At 42.5% G+C, this 24550-nt stretch overlaps 1 protein-coding gene across 4 annotated transcripts in view; it reads left to right on the top strand.

The window, feature by feature from the left end:
• agtpbp1 (ATP/GTP binding carboxypeptidase 1) overlaps positions 1-23872 on the top strand; it is a 206777-nt gene extending 182905 nt beyond the window's left edge. For all 4 annotated transcript variants that reach the window (XM_033017668.1, XM_033017669.1, XM_033017667.1 and 1 more), the window contains one exon: positions 22902-23872. In XM_033017668.1, coding sequence (XP_032873559.1) covers positions 22902-23094 — 193 coding nt within the window. In that variant the 3' untranslated portion in view covers positions 23095-23872. The remainder of the gene's footprint in view (positions 1-22901) is intronic.
• Positions 23873-24550: the final 678 nt, after the last annotated feature.

Below are 24550 nucleotides of genomic sequence, written 5' to 3'. Positions count from 1 at the left end.
GCAAGTTTGGAGGGATATGTGCCAAGTTCAGGCAGGTGGGACTAGTGTAGCTGAGACATATTGGCTGGTGTAGGCAATTTGAGCCAAAGGACCTGTTTCCATGCTGTACCACTCTATGACTATCAGCAACCATATGTCATAGCAAAAATAAATCTCTCAAAATAGGTGAAATACCATAACTATTGCAGATATATCTGCCATGTTTGCAGATTTTTTGCATGATTTAGTCTATAACTAGGCAATGCAATTTATAGTATGAATACCAACATAATTTTAGTTTTTAATATATTTAAAAAAGAGATTGATAGATGCTAATAATTTAACCTACAGAATATAACAAGATGCTTCAGTTGATGGCAGGATGAATGCTGCAACCAATATCAGTTTCTACAGTTGAGTTTCATATGTGGGGAGAGGTGGGGAGTGGGGGGAAGAGGTGTACCAGTCAATCAAAGATCTTCTAGTGTATCATATTAAATTGTGTCTTCTCCGAGTCAATTCAATTCAATTCAATTCAATTCAACTTTAATGTCATTGCACAAATACTGAGTATGGGTACAACGAAATGCAGTTTTGCGTCAGTCCGTAGTAGTAGTGCATATAGAAATTTAAAAAAAGAAGATACAGAATAATCAAAAATACAGAATAATTAAACAATGGGGACGGAGGGACCAGAGAAATCTATCGGCGGGACTCCGAGTCAATATTCCAGCCAGCTTTCAATGGTTTATTTTTTGCCTGTCAAGAATGTTTGTTGTATATTGATGTTGCTTTGGAAACATCAACAAATGAAGGAAGCATAGATCACAGAAGTGCACCTATTCCCAGTGATGTTTCTCCTTACAAGGGCGGCACAGCCTGCAGAGCGCCGCTGCCTCACAGTGCCAGTGACCCGGCCTTGATCCTGATCTCTGGTGCTGTCTGTGTGGAGTTTGCACATTCTCCACATGCTCCAGTTTCTTCCCACATCCCAAAGACGTGCGGGTTTGTCGGTTAATTGCCCTCTGTAAATATTCCCCTAGTGTTTATGTAGTGGATGAGAAGGTGAGATAATATAGAACTAATGTGGATAGGTGATCAATGGTAGACTTGGACTTGGTAGGCTGAAAGCCCTGTTTGCATGCTGTATCTCTACTAAATTTATGATTTGTAGATTTTGAAGATTATTGTTTAAAAGTCTCAGCTTAACACCTTGAATAAATGTTGGAGGAAAATAGTTATATCAGTTATTCAGTATGAAAATAAAGGTTAACTGCTTGTCAGTTTTAAATTATGTTATGTAATAAGCTGTTTAGCCATTTCCTCCTCACCTAAATTAGCTGATCTTTTCACCACATCCTTTGTATATTTATCTCATCATATTGCAACTACAGTAGCAAACTACCATCGTGTAATGCAGCACATCTTTCATCTGTAATCAGTTATTAAATTGTTTGCTGTTCCAAATATTAATATTTGTTGATCAGCTCTGGGTTCCATGAGCTTAAAACAAAAATGCCGTTCTTCAAAAGAGCAGGAAGTCAAATCCTATTTTATTTGTTTGCTGCAACATTGTTTAGTTATAAGAAGCAAACTGCACAAGATCTTTTCATTCTTTGTGTTCCCTGCAGCACAGAAACAATCCATATTCCAAATCTTAATTCTTTTAAAGCACGAAGCAGCTAATTTTACTGACCAGATCTTCTTAGGCTGTCCTTTGTGATCAAGGATGACTTCAGTTTTGTGAGTTCTGAGGTGATTAATGAGACAATTGTGGGAACAGCTGTATCTTGCAAAGGTGGGTGCCTGAAGGAAGGGGCAGATGGGCAGTTTATGAAGCAGTTCATTCCCATCAGCTATACGTGCAAGTGTTCTGTGTGCTCAGCTACACGAGCTCGACACTCAAAACAACATCCCAACTTCACCCTTTGACTGATTTAGGGGCCATAGATACCTAATGCCTCTGTCCCACTTTGGTGATTTTTTAGGCGACTACATGCGACTAGGCTGTCGTCACTGGGGTGTCACCTGTATAGTCTCCTCAGTCGCCTAAAGAACCGTAACGTTTTTCTGGTCGCTGCTGGATTTTGAAATGTTCAAAACTTTTCAATGACAGTCGGCGACCATGGGCTTGTCGCAGCTTGACTTCTCCTGACATAGGTGCTATCATAGGTTGTCGCCAGGATGACGTAGGTTGTCGCCGGTGCTGACCAGTGAATTCCATTGGCCACTACCTACGTCAACCGGCGACAGGTACCAGCGACTGAATTGTCTTACCTTGTTGTAGCTTGTGGCGTGGTAGGTTATCATAGGTGTGGTCATAGGCGGACGTCCTATGGGTCGCCGGCTGGCGGTAGTTTGATGTCGACAAGATGGTAGGTTGTTATAGACATTGTCGTAGGGGGGTCCGGTTTTTCGGCGACCTGCTACGACTATGACAGTCACCGAAAAAATCGCCTGTGGGACAGGCCCGTAAGAGTTATTTGGGATGTTACATTTGTTAAAGGAGGCTTTGAACGCATCCTTGAATGTTGCAAATTCTCACAGATCAGATAAACAATCCATTGCAACACCATAAACCACTTTCACTGAAAATCCCACATATGATCAAGTAGACAATGCTCTCCATTTTGATTTTAAAGGCATTACTTCTACCATGTGCAGATTCTCTGATCTGGATCTGACTCTCGGTGGTTCAGTGGAAAATGGATGGTGTAATAATTTTAATTGATCATCAATTAAATTGAGTGGGGATTGACACTGATACGGCACTAAGGGAATTTCACCATCCAGATTGCACAGCAGTGGTCAAACACCATTCAGCCTAACTGATAAAGTAATCATTTGCAATTCAGCTATTTGAAAACTGTTGAGAACAATATAATCAATATTTATTGACCTTGACAGAGTGCTTCATCACCCTAAATTGTAACCAAAGATCTTATTTAAACAAATGTCAATCAGTGCTTGGCTATTATCGTATTGACCAGAGCATTCAGTTAAGGAGAATATCAATAGCAATAGCATTGGAGTCAGTTGTTAAGTTTTTTGATGTTCTGTTTCTATATGTAAGATGCCAAATTAAATTTTAAAGCAAAGGCAAAGACTCCTCAACCATAGGAAATGCTATTAAACGAGGAAGATGAATTCGTAAGATTTAGTATAAAACATAAAACAAAATCTAGAGACATAAGGAACCGCAGTTTCTGGAAGGTAGACAAAAAATGCTGGAGAAACTCAGCGGGTGAGGCAGCATCTATGGTGAGAAGGAATAGGCAACGTTTCGGGTCGAGACCCTTCTTCAGACTGATCTCTGCAAAACACAAAGTGCTGGAGGAACTCTGTGGGTCCAGCAGCATCTGTGGAAGGAATGGTTAGGCGAAGTTTTGGGTCAGGACCCTTTAAACGGATTCGATGAGGGAATCTGAAAAAGAGGGGTGGAGACAGGACAAAGCCTGGATCGTGATAGGTAGATACAGACGAGGGGGGGGGGGGGGGGTTTGATTAGTAAGTGACAAACAGGTGAAAAGGAGACAAAAGGGTGTAAGATAAAAAGAAAGGAGAGTGAGATGTAAAGCCAGAGGGAGAGAGAGAGTTTAGTTTATTGTCACGTGTACCGAGGTGCAGTGAAAAGCATTTTGGTGTGTACTGAAAAACTACAATCGATCACAATCGAGCCATCCACATTGGACAGATAGAGGGGCTGGGGGAAGTGAGGTGGGGAGGGGGATAAAAGAGAATTATATATGGGACACAGAATGGGAGATGAGTGCACTAACAAGGGGAAAGGATCAGGGTGACTGGGGCAGTGTAAGAAGGAACTGCAGATGCTGATTTAAACTGAAGATAGACACAAAAAGCTGGTGTAACTCAGAGGGACAAGCAGTATCTCTGGAAAGAAGGAATGGGTGATGTTTCAGTTCGAGACGGGAATGGAAGAAGTGATTGCTCACCGGGATGCAGAGGGCACGGGTAAGAGGAGGGAGTGGTGGGGTATTACTTGAAATTGTGGAATTCATTGGTCATACTACTGTGTTGTAAGCTAACCATATGAGGTGCTGTTCCTTCAGCTTGCTCTGGCAATGGAGGCGACCCAGGCCAGAAAGTTAGCGATAGGAATGGAAATGGGAGTTAAAATGATTGGCATCAGGGAAGTCCAGCAGGCTTTGGCAGACGGGACAACCGTCATGCCTGTAACTAAACGTCTGGACATTTGAAGATCAGTGATGTGTAAACAAATTAATTTTCTTCTGCTGCTATTCGTGTGTGTGTGTGCGCGCAAATACTAACTAATACTACTAATTCAGAAACGAAAGAAATTGAAATTAAAGTGCTGTTCGTCTCCTCAAACTTGTAGGTTTCCTTTTGAAGGTCTGTACTAGTGTTCAAATGCAACACCAATTTTCCAGACAGCAATGTCTTATAAACAAAACTGGGATGAATGATGAATTAACCTGAGGGTATTGGTTAAAGAAAGAATGCTGAACAGCTCACTAAAAACAACCACTGTCTCTCATAATGTGTGTCATTTTATGGTGTCTGAATTTATTTTCTATGTTGCCATACCTGTGATCAGATAACTATCCCTTAATAATTTGGTAGAATGTAACTTTTAATCAACAACTTTCTCACTTAACGGTACATCCAAATAAATGGATAAATTGACATTTCAACAGCAGTTACAATTGGTTAATCATGTCTTCAAAGTTCTTAAATTACAATATTATTTGGTTAATTCATAACTGTTTTTACTTTTCTAACCTGTATAGACCAGTGATGGTATCTATCTATATTACTAAAAGTAAGATCTTGACCGCTTTTGACTTACTGCGATGTGATTTCCGAGAGAACGCCGCCACTTACGGCCGTCATTTTTGGCCACCTCGCTCAGAGCCCCCCTCCGCCAGACTAGACTGGGGGATTTTCCCATTGATTAAAAATCAGAGAGAAATTAATGTTTTAAAAATTTCGCCATTCTTTCTGCTGCCCCCGCTGGCGGCAGGGGAGAGGGACTATAAAACCCGGAAGTGTGGTGGCTCACTCAGAGGGTGATGTCAAGATGGCGCCGAGTGCAGGTACGGTTGAATAATTCAGGAGAGCTGCTCTGTCTATGGTGAGTATATTGTTGGATGTTATTTAAAGCACGTATTTGCTTGTGAGTCTGTGTGTGTGTGTGAATGACAAGGAGCAGAGTTGGGGGGGGGGGAGTGAAGGGAGGCGAGGTGACTGAGTGAACTGCCAGTGTACCAGGCGTGAGTGACTGTACTGCCAGCCCACGAGCCGTGAGTAAGTGAACTGCCAGCCCACCAGCCGTAAGTGACTGAACTGCCAGGCCAATAATCCATTCAGTCCACCCTCTCCCCCCTTCTCTCTCGCAGTCTGTCACCTGTTTTGGGCAGAATTTCTGGCAGTTTCTCAGCTGCCAGCCTGCCAGGTCCGAGTGACTGTACTGCCAGGCCGCAGTGACTGAGCTGCCAGCCCAAGAATCCATTCGTCCCACAATGTCTATACTAGCCCTCTGGAAACCAGTACCTTCGGCCCACAACACCCATACTAGCGCAACAGAAAGCCCCCCCCCCCCCACTGGCGAGCAATATTGGAATTGGTGGAGAGGTGGAATATTGCGTTGGGTGACCAGCCCTCCCGTGTGATGCTGGGACCCAACGGGTCCCACTTAGTCTAGTAAAACATAGATGGTATAAAACAATGCACACCCTTCATGTGATGGATTTTTGATAGTTTTCTGTTTGTATTTGCCATTGTGACCCGGAACCAACCTGTGCAATTGATCATTTTAAAGGACATCTTTAGATCTTTTGTATCTGCCCAGCATGAATATTGGTCTTTGAAAATTGGCTGTCCTATATTTTCTTTCCAAGAAAGTCTTCTTGTAGCTTTTCTGAAGATATTTTGTATTACAACATCAAGTAGGGGGCGCTGCTCTGGCAGCAGCCATGTCAGCAGCGCGTTAGTTTTTTCAACTTTTTTAATTTTTTTTAGTATGTTTTAAAGTATGTGTTTGATGTTTCTCGGTGTGTGGGGGGGGGTAAGGGGGAAACCGCTTCGGTCGCCTCCTCCATGGAGAGGCGACTTTTTCCAGGTCGCCTCCCCCGTGGCCTAACATCAAGGATCGGCGCGGCCTTTCCACGGAGACGCGCCCGGGACTTCAGCGGCGGGCGCAGCGTGGACTCTCGGCGTGGAGCGGGTGAGCCCTCGCTGGGGCTCGCCGGAGGGGAGCGCTCGGTTTCGCAAGCCCGCGGCAGCCGGCAGCCTGAAGCCGCGGTCTGCAGAGTTCCAGCTGGTGCGGCGTCTACAGCCCGGCATCCCTCGTGGGGGACCCGAGGGGGGGAAGAAGAAGCCACCACTGCCGGCCCGCGGCCAACTTCTACCGCGGGCCCGGCGTGAACTTAACATCACCCCTGGAGGGGAGCTTCGACCGCCGGCCCTGCAGTCTACGGTGCTTCTGGCTGCGGCGGAGACTTTAAACCTCGACCGCCGGCCTGCGGCCTACACCAACTTAAAGCTCCGGTGAGGAAGAGCCGATCCTGGACTGACTCTGGACTCTGGTCCTGTCCACGGGGGGGAAATGGAGGAGGACTGGCCAAATTTTGTGCCTTCCACCACAGTGATGAATGCTGTGGTGGATGTTTGTGTTACATTTTTATTGTGGCTGTGTGTTCTTTATTATTGTACTGCTGCTGACAACCCAAATTCCACCGACCCTGGTTGTGTGGCAATAAATTCTATCTATCTATCTATCTATAATCGATGTTCTGCTATTAATTTATTATGTATTTATACATATAGTCACTTTCTAAGATATTCTTTGAGTAGTTTGCTATTATTAGCATGCTTGAGAATATAGTGCAGGATTAATGTTGACATGCATGGTGCTACTTTGGCTCACTGCAAAACAAACATTGGCATGTATCGTGCATGTTTCAAGGAAACACTAAACTCGATGGATGTTTTCAATTATCTTCTATTTCAGTTGGATTCTAAAAATGGTTTTTATCTGGTTAATGAAAGTCGTGAAGTTGTGTTTAGCAATTTTATTTCAGTTGTTTATTTTCATTGATCTGAAAATTTGGAAATAATTCCTTAGTGATTTAACATTGTTGGTGGTTGCAGTATAAGGTGTATTTTATAATATAATGACCTTTATTGAAAGTTATCCTATCCTCATTTATAATATAAATTGTAAGTTCTATTTGAAAGAGAAAGGGGAGAATTATGATTTTACTGGATGAATTATCTTATGGAGCCAGACTGTGGAAGGCCAATCATTAAAGAAAATAGCCTGACAATTGTGTGAAATGTTATGTAATGGTAACAAGAGGCTACTCCTCAGCATACCATGCCCATCCACCCTCTCACTGATCTCAATTATACCATTCTCACCTAGCCACAATCACCTATCAGTCTCTGCTTCAGCCATTATTGCTTAACTCAAATCGGCACATTATGTTGCGATCCATTCTCAAAATTGGAGAACAAAATGTGGAAGAATTATTTTTTGACAATTTACCCAACTGGGCTCTGACCAGCTGCTTTATAATTTATAAGAGTTAATATTATGCAACATGCTGATTCCAAACTGAGCTATTTGTTGCATTGCACAATCTATCACCCATAATGGTGGTCACTGAGGCTTAGACCATAAAAATTCCAAACCAAATTTATGATTGCAGTCACACTGCATAACATACAAAAGTCAACTGGTCGGCCTTTAGCATGCACTAGTGCATCTTTTCCATGTGTCTTTGCCTGTTCTTCTGCTCTTGCAGAAGTAGAACACTAGAGGCTACAGCATGGCTGATGGAAGCTGCCTAACTAGTCAATTTGGCAGGATATTAATGGACTATTTAAGTGAAGAGAAAAAATGGTAAATGGACTAAGATTTACTATCTGTCGAGGGCGGTAAAGGCAAGGGAATATATGATGGAGATTGTAGATAGATAGCTAGCTGATGGTCTAAAGTTCAATCCAACATTTAATGCCTGTGTACCAGACCTCTGACTCCATTGCTAGACTTGGCTTGAGTTAATGAGGTTAGTGCTGAGGTCGTCACCCTTGATTAAAAAGCATCACAACTGTTGCCTTGATATGCGCTGATCTTAAGATGTTGCTGTGTTTGGACACACGGCAGCTGTTCAATGAAGAAGCGTAAACTTTTTAATTTGATTAAATCTAAATTATGTTCATGTATTCCACTTTAATGTTTTTAAGAACATTTATATTCAATTTAAATTTTTTTTGCATTTAAAACAAATCTATTTTGACTGTTTGCTAATGTGATCAAAGAGCTCTCAAAGGCTCTCAGGATCATCTGGGTGCTTGAGCTTTGAGATCCACTGCCTGAGGCCATGTTGTGGATCACTTCAGGCCAAGGGAAGGCTGCAGTGGAGGAGTCTGGAGCTCAACCTGACCCAACAGGTCCTCAGAAAGTTAGAATAATCTCAAGAGTGGCATGGGTGGCAATCACGGGAAGTGGACTGAATCGAGCATGATCCAGCCTAATAATTGGCAGGATACCGAGAAATGCAGAGAAAGAAAACATACTGTATATCTGTCCTATGATACCTGACTAAAGGAGTGCTGGTAGCTAGACGAGACATGGCATGCTTTTTTTTTTACAAGTGCACGAGACAAGGAAAGGATATTTTTCCACCTGGATGGTTGCGGGAGTATGCAACTCATTGACACTAAAGGATGGTAGAGATAGAAATACTCACTGAATTTAAAGAGCTCGGAATGATGGAGCTATTGATGAAATCCAAGCAAGTGTGTTTGGGTTGAAAAATAGTTTTTTGAACAGACCGTGTTAATGATTGCTTCATGTGTCATAAAGGTTCTGTAATTCTTTATTGGCCAGAGCATTGAATATAAGAGCAGAGAAAAAACTGTAGGTCATAATTATGGTAATACAGTCACATGATAGAGGAGATGTGGTAGAACTACGAAAGATACAATGGATAGTTCTATAAATGTTGTTGAGGAAAGACTGACTAGATGGGATTTGTGTAAAATGGAGGTGGCTGAGGGGAAATCTTATTGAGGTACATATTAAGAGGGCGCTTGATCGAGTGCATATGATGGATCTGTTTCTTGCAGCATATGTGGACGATACTACTGTCAACGTTAATTGAATGGTCGTATGTGAAGGCTATGGGATTTGAATCATAGAAACATTCAGTGCATGAAGCGGATATTTGGCCGTCCTGACAAATTGCACTTTGTTGTTCTGTTGCCTTCTGCCTCACTCTCTTCGGACTCTTCATAATTTTTATTTCCTCAGTATTAAAGTCAGCATGATCCAAAGCGTAATCACATTTCGTGCAAGGGATGGGAATGAGACATGCACATGTGCTAAGTGTGTACGGGTGCGTTGGATCGTATATATGTTGGATATCAGCTTAATTGATGTATTTTGCAGATTTCGGTGTTATGTTTTGTTTTTGCACAACAGCGCAGCTGGTAGAGCTGCTAGACTCGGCAGTGACCCGGGTGTGATCCTGACCTCAGGTGCGGCCTTGGTGGATTTTGCACCTTCTACCTTTGACTGTGTGGGTTCCTCCCACATCCCAATGGCGTGGGTTTGTAGGTTAATTGGTCTTTGTACCTTGCCCCCTAGTGTAAAGGGAGTGAATGTGAAAGTGTGATAATTTGGCGAGACGACACAGTTGAGTGAAAATGAATTCTTTATTTATAACGATAAATAAAGCGTTTCTTCTCAACCGCGTTCTGAGTCGGTCAAATACAACTAAGCTCCTTCTACACGGGTGGAGCTTGACTGATTAACAATCCAAAAACCAGCGAAACGCGCCCGCGATCACATGACGCCGCCAGCCAATAGCGAGGGTTCGTGTTGCCCCAAGCCACCACTAGGTGCCGCACGGGTGTCCCGTCCAGTCGGGGGGAGGATGCTCATGACGGCCCCGGAGTCCACGAGGAAGAAAAGTCCGGCGCAGCGATCCCGAACGTAGAGGCGGTGATTCTGGCCGATCGCGATAGCCTCTACTGATGATCAGCCGAGGCATTTCCTGCAAACGAGCAGGGGGCGCGGCATCGGCGTGCCTCGGCAGGATTCGGCACCCTAGCATTGGTGGTAGTAGCACTGGCCCTTACCACGGTCCCCGGCGGGCAGCTGCGGCGCGGCGACGGCAGTGGAGGGTTGAACGTCCCTGCGAAGCTGCTGGTGCATGGGCGCGGACACCCGGTCGATGGACCCGCCGTCCTGCTGTTTGGCGAGCCACAGTTCATCGGCCCGTTCGGCGAGCTGCAGGGGATCGGGGAAGTCTGAACCCACGAGGAGCAGGTGGATGTCGTCGGGCATCTGCTACAGGAAGGCCTGCTCGAACAGCAGGCAGGGTCGATGGCCGTCCATCAAGGCGAGCAAATCACTCATGAGTGCGGACGACTTTCGATCACCGAGGCCGTCCATATGGAGCAGGCGGGCGGCGCGATCGTGGCGGCTGAGCCCGATCGTGCGGAGCAGCAGCACCTTGAGGCCCTCGTACTTGCCGATTGGGGGAGGATTCTGCAGGTAGGGCAACAAACGGGTGGCCGTCTCTTGGCTAAGTGCCCCAACCACGTAGAAATATCGGGTTGCATCAGCGACGATATTTCTGAGTTCGAATTGGGCCTCAATGTGGGCGAACCACACTTGTGGCTGCACCGCCCAGAAAACGGGCAGTTTCAGGCCCACGGCATTTTGCTGGGTAGGCTGGGCGTCGGGGTTAGCGCCGGCATTCATGATCGAGGTCCAAATTGACGATCGAACCTGCGGGGTTACCACTTTGGCGAGACGACACAGTTGAGTGAAAATGAATTATTTATTTAGAACGATAAACAAAGCGTTCCTTCTCAACCGCGTTCTGAGTCAGCCAAATACAACTAAGCTCCTTCTACACGGGTAGAGCTCGACTGATTAACAATCCAAGAACCTGCGAAAATGCGCCCGCGATCACGTGACCCTGCCAGCCAACAGCGAGGGTTCGTGTTGCCCCAAACCACCACTAGGTGCCACTACAATAATAGTACTAGTGTGAACAGCTGAAAGAGCGATCTGATAATTCGATTAAAGATTCCTTGTCAGTCTTATTAAAATGTTTACTTTATGAGTCATACAGCAGATATCAGACATTCCTTGACTTTGAAATGAATTTGCATTTTCAGGTATGGGGCAAAGAAGAATTTCTGTCACTATGTATTTGTTTCTCCATCACAACATCCGCAGATAAATGCACATAATATTGCTCTATTAGTGGAAGAGCGCTGAGGATGTTGTCAACTACAGCCTGTACTCCAGTTGTAACAATGTTGAAAGAACCACAACATCTGTGTTCACGGCTCAACCAGATTCTCCACTTCACGTTTACCAAAATGTTCCTTTGGAAAATGTTGCAAGACCTGAGTGGGTAATTTCTGCCATACCCACAGGTTGATTATAGACCACCATTGTTTGCTGCTGTCAATAGGAAATACTTAGTGCTGATTTACAGTATGAACATCAATTGATTTTTTCATTCTTTTGTACTTAATAGTTTGGCCTATAAGTATAATCAAAGTTCTACAAAGGAAATAATTGTCCTCTTAGTGTCTGCTATTACAATCTACCTATCAACCACAGACAGTATTCCAGCAACTATATTTCCTACATTTGTTTTTGTGATGGCTTGTTGTATCAAGTGGTCAGGAATATGTTTGCGGATGTAAAATAGGTTTATTTTTCAATTTCATTCTAACCCAATACTGCTATGTACATGGAGGCACAAGATGCTGAATCTTGAGGAAAAAACAAAGTGGTGGGACAACTCAACAGGTCAGGCAGCATCTGTGGAATGAATGGACAAACGCTGCTTCGGGTCAGGACCTTTCTTCAGAGTGACGAAAGTTGGAAAGGAGAGGTAAGGGTGGGGCAAAGCCTTTCAGTCGATTTGTCCATACTGATGGGTGCAGTAAGTGACAGAGGCTAGAGGTGAAAAGGAAACATGAGGGTATCAGATAAGGAAAGAGGAGTGAAATGCACAGCGGGAGGGAGGGTATGGGTGGGAGGAAACGGAGGAGGGTTAAGAGAGGGATAATTGGGAAATACGGGACTCGGGAAAAGGAGATGAGCATGTGGAGGAGGGGGACAGAATGACTGGGGTGGCGGGAGATGGTGGTATAAATGCATGGGGGCTCGGAAAAAAGAGGGCGATAGTGTGGGGTATCACTTGAAATTGGAGAATTCAATGTTCGCATGGTACATCGGCGAGACCAAGCATAGACTAAGCAAACATTAGGCCAATCCAAGATGAACAATAAATTCTCCAACCCCCCCCCTCCATCCTCACTACCTTAGTAACCCTGGTCCTTTCCACTACTCTGCACACTCATCTCCCAACCTGAATCCCATGTTTCCATTTTTATTCACCCTTTTTCCCCATTCTCACAGCCCCCTGCTATCCTTATCCCTCACACTGGCTGTACATTTCACTGCTTCCTCTCTCCTTATCTGACACCCATTTGTCTCCTTTTCACCTCCAGCCTTTGTCACTTACTCCACTCCTCTGCCAATCACTCTATTCCTCTCACCTGTATCCAGTCAATTGCCAGCATTTGCCTCACCCCCATCTCTCTTTGCTAGCTTTTACTTCCCATACTCCATCAGTCTCAAGAAAGGTCCCAACTGGAACATCATCTGTCCATTCTTTCAACAAATGCTGCCTCTCCAGCACTTTGTGTTAATTTCATCCAATACATTTAAACTTAAGAACAGATTTCTTCGAGTTACGCATGCATTTAAAAGACGTTTAAATGATAGTATAATCTTTGATAAATAATCTGTAAATTCAATGGTCAATTTCCTTAAGTTTGAGAAGGGATAGAAATGATTTTTTTAAATTAGAAATGTACATAATATCCAGGAAAAGACAAAGTGCTGGAGTGCTCAGCAGGTCAGGCAGCATCTGTGGAGGGAAAATGGATTGACGATGTTTTGGATCAAGTTCTTCAGTTTGCATTTTATTCAAGAATCCAGCATCTGCAGTCTCTTGGTCTCAATTTTATTGCTCCAATGTGAAATTTCCTTAGAGTATGTCCACATTGAAGAACAATATAGATCATAGAACAGTACAAAAGAGGAACAGGCACTTTGACCCGAGTTTTCATCCTCACTCCAATGGGAGTTCTGACCCTCACTGTTCCCTCTCTGTGATTCTTCTTGCTGTATTACTCTTGTTCTGATGCAAGACTCATTACCACAGCCATATGTCCTTCTTCAGTACTTACCTTCGCCGCCATCAGTCTGAGGAAGCGTCTCACCTCGAAATGCATCTGTCCACCTCCGCTCCACGAATGCTGCCCAATTCGCTGTGTTGCTCCAGCAGAAAGAGAGACACCAAGTGCTGGAATAACTCAGCAGGTCAGTGAGCATTTTTGGAGAACATGGAAGGGTGACGCTTCAGGTCGGGACCCTTCTTAAGACTGGTTCCTCCAGCAGCTTGTGTTTACTCAAGATTCCAGCATCTGCAGTCTCTTGTGTCTACATAATTTCCACTTGTGCAATAAGATAAATAATTAAGTTTCCTTGCTCTTAGATGGAAATGCTCTCAGAAGCTTCTTAAAACATATTAAGTACTGATGTGCCTTGAAGGGCACTAAACATAATTCCATTATGTGGCAAGCATGACTGTGTGAAGGCTCTTCTCCATAAGAAGGCTTAATGAAGTTCAATTGTTGCTTCAGTCTACTACAGATAAGTTAAGATGCAATAATTCCACTTTAAGAAAGCATTTAGATTCCCTCAGTATTTCAATTATGCTACCTAATTAAAAAAAGGCTGTATAAATGCAATCATGCCTGAGTCTTAGTGTATGGAATAATGTTGAATTGCACAAGCCATACGTGAGAAGTGCCTGTGCAGGAGTGATGTTAATCATTATCTAATGCCCATTTAATGTCACTTGGATAACTGACAAAGAAAGATCCTGCTCGGACTGGAAAGCAGTCTCCTTCAGAAGAAAGTATGTACACTAAATTGCTGCTAAAAGGAGCAGCTCTTGCAATTGTTCTTGATAGGAAGACTGTAAAAGATAACAAATATGATCCCAACTTGGATAGTCTTTTTCATATATAAGAGCTTGTACCTGATAGGAGAATCGATATCTTATTCAACAAATGTATCAAAAGATCGTGCAGCCATTTTAATCCAGCAGCCTCAGAAATCTAAATCTCTCCTAAATGTACTAATTTTACGTCTGATCCTAATACCACCGCTGGTGGAGAGTTCTAGATATCAACCATCGTTTTTCAAAAACAATTCCACCCAAATCCGGGTCTCTATCCATTTTGCTCCACAAATGCCGCTTGAACTGCTGAGGTCTTGTTCTGTTTTTTGCTAAAGATTCCAGCACCTGCAGCCTCTTGTTTCAGAGTGACTAGGTGATGGCAATATTCATTGCTGTAAAGTCTAACAAGCCACTCCAACCTAATGATGACTGGGCTCACTGTCTAATGCAAAGATTTAGATGCAGGGGTGGTTGGGGCAAAGTCAATAACAACTTGTCCTGTGTGTTTGACCAGTTAAAGGTGAACATGCAAACCAGTGCTCCTAGTTGGGGAATACTTGTCCACACACATGAACTTCACTTGCAGGTCCCTAAAATCTCCTACAATGACGGATACATTCTTCACTGTCTCGGTAATCAACACAATGTATTGATTGCTATGGGAACTGAGGAAGAGTACTTGAGAGTGCATGAAGAGGTAACAAGCAGTCTTAAAGCAGCAATTGCTCTTTTGCATCAAATGCGACATTTAATGACTTTCAAAAATAAATGGGTAATATGATTTATATGTCACAAAGATTGTATATGTCCTTTGCTTTAAAAAGTAGATTTGATGCTATAGTTAATATTTTTAACCAAAAATCATGTCCATTTTAAATAACAAATATGTCACATTTTCTGTTGTCTCATTTCCCATGTTAGATCCTTGACTTCCCTATTATTTTAAACTAATTATAATTTTATGTATTTACTTGCAGACTTTATCCAGTAAAATTGTCTGGAAGCAAAACTGCTTTATTCTGGAAATATGCCAGAATTTATGAAAGCAATTTCCCATTACTCCTCTAGCTGTTTTTATTTGTTGGTGAGATTGAGAGAAAAGAGACTTTTGTAATTTACTTTTGTGTAGATTATATTATAATTTCTCTTGCTTGACTGATAAACGGCAGTCCTTATGTCAAGGGTGTCAGTTTCCTCCTAGCTCTTCTGTTAGGTTTCTTAAAGGAGGGTCTGTTCAGTGGGTTGCTGCTGACTTTAAGATAAAGGCAATAATTGCTTACGTTCATGGAAATAATGCAGTCGGCAATATTTATTTCAAACTAGTTTGAAACCAAATATAAATCTCATCCTTTTTTTTGCAAAATATTTTTTTGATATGCTGCATTTGTATTTTGTTTAATCCATATATTTAATCTGGTATTTCTTTTGAATTTGTGGTGTATTTAAAGATGTGTATGCTGATCAAGAATAGTAAGAGATTTGTTGAGTCCAAAGGCTTTTGAGTAAACAGATACATCATGGTAATTTTGTGCCCAAATGAAGATTTCATATAATCATGGTTGCAAAATGTTGGATTTTGTCACATTGTTACTTGAAGTTGTACCTTGTTGTATCAGGAGAAGAAATGGGTTTTTGACTTTCAAATATTTTTCTTCATACAATGATTGACATACACAAAAATCACATTTTATGTGAAATATCCTATGTAATTTTGAACATTGTTAATTTAAAATGTATGGTCACTATATTGAAATTTAAAATTCAGTTCCACCAGAAAATTTGAAGAGGCATGAAATTTTAATCACTGCAGAAAGATAGACATTTACACCTCCTCAATTTCATCCACACTTCTTTGTGCTGTCTATTTTTCATCAATCTTGAGTCGATGTACATTTGAACTGAAATCTGACTCCAACTTTATGCATGTATGAGACGAGGCCTTGCACCTGGGCCCATGTAGATGGGTCAAAGTTCAGCTCTTCAGCCGCCACTTATGTGTAGTCAATCTGCAATATTCTTTCATAATTTTTCACAACTATAACAGCAGATGAAACAAAAATGGAAAAGCCAGTTATCCAAAGAAAGCATTGTGCTGATTTTCTAATTTCCTCACTGGGGCAGAGGGTTGTCTAATTCATGAGTTTTATTTATAATAAAATTGCTCTGCTTTGGATTTCAGCTGCTTTCAAAATTAATGCTAATCTGGTTTCATTTGAATATAATGAAAATCTGAGAAGTTGTAGACCTTGCGGCCGACTTATGCTGTATTTTGAACTACTGTACTTGTCTAATGAAATATTAAAAACCACTTAGTGCTGTCAAGCAATATCTTTGGCTGGTCCCTGGAGGCACCAGTGAAACCAAGGGTGGGATGCTTGTATTATTTAAAATTTGTCCCTAGAAGCTCAGGGTGTCTTGACAGGAATCTTGTTTCTCAAGCCTCTACATTTTCACTAATGGCTGATAATTAGTTTAGGTCCTTTAAAAGTGTGTTATCACTTTGCTGGAAGAAATAATTAGAATGCCTCTGAGCCATTACATGCTTCTGAATTACCTTGCTGCCTTGGAGACACATAAAAGAAAAGTGAGTTTCCTTGGTCTGAGATATTAGGAGCTAAAATTTGATGTTGTTGTCTTTGTTGTGAATAGCCTTGACATTATTGCCAAGATTGTGCACGGAAATAGCAGTTACACAAAGCACAACCTGCCTTACAAAGGTTGAGAAAATCAGTAAATTACACATATTTTCACCTGTATTTCTGTGACGGCACAGTCTGAGAGTCGGCAAATGAAATAGATGGGCATAAAGGTCAACATAGACAGGCCCTTCGGCCCAACTCGTCCATGCTGACCAAGATGCCTCATATAAACTACTAATTTTCCCACATTTGGCCCATATCTATCTTGACCTTTCCCATAGGAACATTCTCTGTGCTGTACAACTTTATGACGATGGAATTATATAGAAAAGGTTAATATGCGGTTAATTGCAAGTAATTTGGAAAACTAACAATGCTACTGTTTATTTGGGGGAATTAAAGTGAGAAGATAGTTATACTTCAGTATCTTGAGACATTGGTGAAATTACATCAGGATTAAACATTGTGTTTAAGGAATGGTGTAAATGTGTTGTCAACGGTTCAGAGGAAGTTTATTGCACAAATATGTGGAATAAACAGCGTTTCTTATGACCCATACACAATTATCAGGACTGACAAAGGTGTTTTTTGTTATCCAGGTGTTCCAGGGATGAGTGAAGAGCTAGATCCTGATGGGTCTTGACAGTCGATGAGGAAAGGATGTTTCCTCTTGTGGGTGAATTAGAAGTCACTGTATAAAATTAAGGGTCACCATTAAAAACTAAGATGAGGTGAATTTATTTCTCTGAGAATTGTGATTGTTTACAACTATTTCAAGGCCAGTCGAAGCAGAGGTTTAATATGTTTAATGCGAGGAGAAATTCTAGATAAACAAGGAGATGAACAATTACTTCATTTAGACTGAAATATAGAATTGAAATTGCAATCATGTTGACCATTATCTTATTCAATGGTGAATAAAACTTCAGGGCTCATACGGTGTACTCCTGCTTCTACTTGTGTTTGTATCACTTAAGTTGAAGGTGTTATATGATATGTAGAGCACGGTTTTGGAGTAACTCAGCAGGTCAAGCAGCATTTCTGGAGGACATGGTTAGGCGACATTTTGGGTTGGGACCCTTCTTCAGATTGAGGACTGAAGAAGGGTCGTGAACCAAAACATCACCAATCCATGTCTTCCAGTGTTGCCTGGCCCGCCGAGTTACTCCTGCACTTTGAGTTCTGCGCAATATTCCAGCATCTGCAGTTCCTTGTGTCTCCGTAGTATGTAATGTCTTCTGATGCTGTGGAATCCCATGTTTTTATATGAAACACGAGGGACAGGCAGGAATGTCTGGATAGAAGGAATGGGTGACGTTTCAGGTCGAGACCCTTCTTCAGACTGATATCAGGAGAGTGGGTGGGACAGAGATAGAATGTAGTCGGAGACAGTAAGACTGGTGGGAGAACTGGGAAGGGGGAGGGGATGGAAAGTGAAGGAAAGCAAGGGCAGTTTGAAGTTAGAAAAGTCAATGTTCATACCGCTGGGATGTAAGCTACCCAAGCGAAATATGAAGTGATGTTCCTCCAATTTGTGCTGGGCCTCACTCTGACAATGGAGGAGGCCCAGGGCAAAAATGGGAATGGGAGGGGGAGTTAAAGTGCTGAGCAACCGGGAGATCAGGTAGGTTAAGGCGGACTCAGCGGAGGTGTTCAGAGAAACGATCTCCGAGCCTGTGCTTGGTCTTGCCGATGTACAGTGTTGACACCTGGAACAGCTGGTACAGTAGATGAGGTTGGAGGAGGTGCAAGTGAACCTCTGCCTCACCTGGAAAGACTGTCGGGGAAGATGTGTAACAGGATCCCACTACTGGCCACATCCAATGGGATCCTACTACTGGCCACATCTTCCCATCTCCACCCCACTGTTCCCTCCACAACTCCCTGGTCAACTCATCCCTTCCCACCCAAACCATCCCCTCCCCAGGTACTTTCCCCTGCAACCGCAGGAGATGCAACACCTGTCTCTTTACCTCCCCCTCGACTCCATCCAAGGACCCCAACAGTCCAGGTGAGGCAAAGGTTCACTTGCACCTCCTCCAACCTCATCTACTGTATCTGCTGCTCCAGGTGTCAACTTCTGCAAACAGGTGAGACCAAGCGCAGGCTCGGCAATCATTTTGCTGAACACCTCCGCTCAGTCCGCCTTAACCTACCTGATCTCCCGGTTGCTCAGCACTTTATCTCCCCCTGCCATTCCCAAATGGTTGATAAGCCCACTGGAGACAGAAATATACTTGACTTGTGTTTTGTCAGCAATCCCTCCTTTGTAGAAAGTTGTGATGTGACATCAGGCATAAGCGACCATGATGCTGTTATTGTCCAAGCCAGGATGACAGCCAAAGCAGTTAGACCACCGAGAAGGAAGATTTTCCTCTATAAAAAGGCAGATTTATCTTCGATAGATGAACTCGTATCAAAATGTAATGAGAAATTAACAGGAGATTATGTGGCAGCAACAGACATAAACACGCTGTGGTTAGATTTTAAACAAGTTCTTGTCGGGGTCATGGACAGTTTTATTCCATCAAAAATGTGTTATACCAGATATAATTTACCGTGGGTAAATTTATCAATTAGGAGTGCAATTAAGAAAAAACAAAGGCTTTATAACAGAGCAAGAAAATCTGGGTCAACTTCCACATGGACACATTTCAAGAAATGTTGGCATTCAATTGACAGACAGATCAGGAAAGCCTATCAAGAATACACCATGATGTGATAGGGGAAAGTTTAAAATCAGAAGACACAGAGCCTTTCTGGATTTACATCAAGAAAATGAGCCAGGAAGTATTTGTAATCTCAAGCCTTACATCGATGGGGCGGACAGTATCTTTGGCAGCAGACAAGGCCGAAGTGTTAAACCAGCAGTTTTGTTCGGTTTTTACTGAAGAAAACCTAGATGGATTCCCGTCATTGAACTCACAACAATCTACAAAAATTGCAGATCTTAAGGTAACAACGAATGGGGTGCAGAAATTATTGGAAGAAATAAAACCAAAAAATACATCAGGGCCAGACCAGATACCAGCCAGAGTTTTAAAGAATTGTACAGCAAGCTTAGCTCCAGTCTTCCAAAAGATTTTTCAGAAGTCTGTGGATAGTGGGGAGCTCCCAGAATATTGGCTGAATGCTAACATTGTTCCAACTATAAAAAAGGAGATAGGATAAATCCTGCAAATTATGGCCCAGTTTCACTGACCTCTATACCATGCAAGATTCTCGAGCATGTAATCCACCGACATATTATGGACCATATTGACTTCCACAAGGTACTAACCAACCACCAACATGGCTTTAGACAGGGTTGATCATGTGAAACCCAACTGGCGGGACTCATCGATGATCACTCGATACCAAGGGTCAGACTGACCTGATTATATTAGACTTCAGTAAGGCTTTTGATAAGGTTCCACATAAGCGGCTCCTGTATAAGTTCAACCATGTAGGAATAGACAGCAACCTCTTAAAATGGATTGAGATCTTTTTGACAAGAAGACACTAGCGAGTTCTCTTGGAGGGAGAGACGTCTATTGAAACTTCTGTGACATCAGGTGTACCACAGGGGACTGTCATGGGTCCATTGCTCTTCCTACTGTATATCAATGACATTCCAAATGCAGTTTTGTCCAGAGTTCGACTCTTTGCAGATGATGCCACAATTTATAGAGAGATTAAAACACCAAAAGACAGCTTGTCCTTTCAGAAGGGTCTGGATGCTCTCTGTCAGTGGGGAAAAACCTGGCAGATGTCATTCAATACAACCAAATGTCATACCATGCATGTCTCACACAAGATCAAACCACTTTTATCGGAATACAACACGAGTAGCCATACATTGCTTGCTGTCGACCATCACCTATATCTAGGAGTCTAATTAAGCAAAGATTTAAGTTGGGCGACGCATATTAATCAAGTGTCTAACAAGGCAAATAGAACTCTTGGCCTTCTCAAGATAAATCTTCACGCAAGTAGTACATCCGTAAAAGAGAATGCCTACAAGTCCTTGGTCAGGCCCAAATTGGAGTATTGTGGAGCCGTATGGGATCCTTTCAACAATAACAACAAGATCACCCTGTAGAAAGTACAATGCCGAGCAGCCCGCTTTGTATGTAATGACTACAAGCGCAAATCAAGCGTGAATAATATGCTGACTTCTCTCGGATGGGATGCCCTAGAGCTCCGCAGAATCACGCTAAGACATTGCAATTTACAAGGAGATTCACGAAATCACGCCATCAAATCTCCCGTCATCCCAGAGCACCAACTGCCATGAAACAAGACAAAATAACGGTCCCTACATCATCAACTCGCTAAATTTCAGTAAACTTTGCTACCAATATTCCCTTTAGCCAAGGACGATAAGGGAATGGAATATGTTACCATCCAACACACGTGCTGCTCCCGATGTTAAGTCATTTAAAAAGGGGATTGAGCAACTAGATCTCCTCAACTTGGTCAAAAAGGCCCACTTCAAAATGTAATCGCTACTCTACTCACTCCGACCTGCGCGAGATAACCACTGATGAGGTGTTTGCGCAGTAATCAACCAGAACCAATCTGACCTTGTCAGAGTGACGCCCAGTGCAAATTGGAGGAACAGCATCTCATATTTTGCTTGGGTAGCTTACACCCCAGCGATATGAACATTGACTTTATCAAATAGCCCTTGCTTTCCCTCTCTCTCTCCATCCCCTCCCCCTTCCCAGTTCTCCCACCAGTCTTAAGGGCCTGTCCCACGAGCATGCGACCTGCATGCGGCAAGCGCAACCAAACCGGAAGCTGGGGCCGCGCGGAGGTCGAGTGATCCCCGTACAGGGCCGGTTCCACCAGCATGCGACTGCATGCGGCTAGCGCGACCAAACCGGAAGCAGGGGCCGCGCAGAGGTCGAGTGAGTGACGTGAAGTTCGAGCGTGACGTACGGCGTCAAGATGCTGCGCACGCCCGTCGAGGCGGTGCGTATGGCGTCGAGGCGGCTGCGGGCCGGCAGGCCATTGCCGCGCGGAATTTTTGAACACAGTCGTACCCGCTCCGCACAACTCCATACGGCTCCGGCGATCGAAGTGGGACCGGCCCCGCGAGGCCGTACGGCTCAAGCGACCTCGTTAGGTCGCGCTTGCCGCATGGAGTCGCATGCTCGTGGGACAGGCCTTTTACTGTCTCCGATTACATTCTATCTGTCCCGCCCACTCCCATGACATCATTCTGAAGAAGGGTCCTGAAACGTCACCCATTCCTTCTCTCCAGAGATGCTGCCTGTCCCGCTGAATTACTCCAGCATTTTATGTCTATCTTCAATTTAAACCAGCATCTGCAGTTCTTCCCTACACACTTTATATGAGACAACTTCTACAGCCGCATGCATTTGTGTACGAAAGCCATACAGTGCAGCTTATCAGCTGGTTCCTTGTGCCTCCAGAGATATTTGTAGCTCATTTCTCTTAAATGCCTATGAAGGGTCATGTGTATATTGATGATTTTTTTTAAAGAAAGGTTTGAATTATGCACTATCCTCTGGGTTGTGGCATTTTACTCTAGCAAGCGAAGCAAGCTTTATTTTGCAGTACTACTAGTGATATTCTGTAACAAAGGCTTGGGTTTCTGCTTAAAAAAATTATGAAGGTCGCCAATCATTGTATAATGCATTCCACGAGACCGCACATTCCTCTTCATTTTAGAGAATTACTTTATTGGAAACATTGCTTTTGATTTATTTTTAATCAAAATATTCACTATTTTTGTGAAATATCTTTTAACTAACATGGAAATCCCAAACATTCTGTGTTAATCGTTGCCTCGTCTTTTAATGACACAGAATTTTTTGATTCCGTGGTGCTTTAGAACCTTGGTATCCAAGTGGAACATCTTCTGTGACAAACAAATGATAACATATTTACTGATATGGAATGTCTCTGGATACTTCAGTCAGTCAGTTCGTTTTGTTTAAGTATGTGTCCATGCAATGAATAGGACAAGAATATTTGGGCTGTTGGCTGATGTTGCGCCTTTGGCTTTTTAACGGTGCCTATCAGGTTTGTTCTGTTTTAATGTGAGATAACATCAGGATCTGGAGTGTTTATAAAAGATGGTGATCAGGTGGAATTTACTAGCAAAAAAAAATATTTTACATTTTAGCATGAACCACAATCAAAACCATATTTTGTTGGAGGTTGCGTGTTTCAGCCACTCTTTCTGACTGCTGTTTAAACATTGTTTTCCTCTCCGCAGTCCGACCACACATGTCCTAGATGAGGATGAACCGCGTTGCCTTGAAGAGGTGGATTACAGTGCTGAGAGCAGTGACGAGCAGGACATTGATCTGAATGAAACAGCAGACTTTGACCCCCAATACTTTGACGCAAGTACACAGGAGGAGCAACTTTCTGATTCTGACATCCCAAAGAGAGACTGCTTTCTTTAAGTTATAATTCACCACAAAGGCTGAGAAAAAAAATATTATAGTCAATCAAAGAAAACAAATCAGGGTTAAAATGGTCTGCCTTGAGTAAGAGTGATAGCTACTCAGGCACATTGGCTAAATTAATAATAAATATACTGCTGGTAATATAGAAACATTGAATTGTGTGTTATTTAACGTTAACTTCAGGTGCATTTGTATTAGCGAGGAGATGTTCTCCACTGCTTTTACTTCTGAAGGAGAAAGCTGCATGGCTAAAAGTTTGCTCCCACTTAGTTTGAATGCAGTTTTTTTTTTTTTTTTCCCATCCCTTCATTGTGTTTATCTGTATGCACAATCTGTTGTAAGGTATGTACCGGTAATAATTTGAGTACTCTTAATATGTTGTGGTGAGGTTGGATTTAATTTGTCTGCTGCGACTTCAAAAGATGTCTGTATTTATTTCCCTTCTTTATTGTATCAGAAATGATTCCATAATTGCTTGAAAGAAAGTGTGCTGCTTCAGCTACAATGTTGAGTGTGATACTGTTATTGTTACATTGAGCTGAATTGTGTCGAACTTGCTGAAAAAATATGTTGCACTTTGATGTGGATTATATAAAAAGTAATAGCTATATCTTTATATCCTTAATATCCTTAAATAGTACATAATCCATATTATCAACAATGTTGACTTGCAGCCTCTATGTACAGTGTATGGTTAGTGGCTTCTCATGAATAATGAAACAATGTAATTTTGATTTTCAGATATAAATTAAAAGTTTTGTATTGTGATAGTGAATGTGCATGTGCATGTGCCTGTTGGTACTTTTGCATCCTTGGAACACAAATATCAATGACATTATTAAAGTTCAAATATACACTACCATCAGGAGGGGAGTCAATGTACATTCTGCAGTGTAGATTACAGATTTCAGGCACTAACGATCGAGCCTAACAAATCACAGTAGCTCATTACGTGCATGACTGAATTGAAGAACAACCACAAGTAAACTGTTAAATCTAATATCCATAAACAAAATCTTGTCCATAAAAGCACATTTTGGGTATTATTTAAACAAGATATCCAAAAATGGTCATTAGACAAGCCTCAACAATAAGGCATACAATAAAACCTGAAGTGTGTAAAGCAATTAGAAATGATCTCAAAACTGTTTAGTCCTAACTCTGGAAGTAATATGCTTGGAACTAGTTACAGTGTGACTCATGGGGGATGGAGGGGGGGGCATCAGGAGACTGTTCACTGATTTACTAGAGTTCTCTTAGAATCGTGACTCCAAAGACATACAGGTTTGTAGGTTAATTGGCTTGGTATAAATGTAATATTTGTCTCAGGTGTAGGATATTGTTAATGTGCGGGGATCGCTGGTCAGTGTGAACTCGGTGGGATGAAGTGCCTGTTTCCACGCTGTATCTCTAAACTAAACTAAATTAAATATTCAGCACCAAAGATATCTGA

This window comes from Amblyraja radiata, chromosome 3 (genome assembly GCF_010909765.2).
Source record: "Amblyraja radiata isolate CabotCenter1 chromosome 3, sAmbRad1.1.pri, whole genome shotgun sequence".
NCBI lineage: Eukaryota > Metazoa > Chordata > Chondrichthyes > Rajiformes > Rajidae > Amblyraja > Amblyraja radiata.
This window is presented reverse-complemented; position numbering and strand designations above follow the sequence as displayed.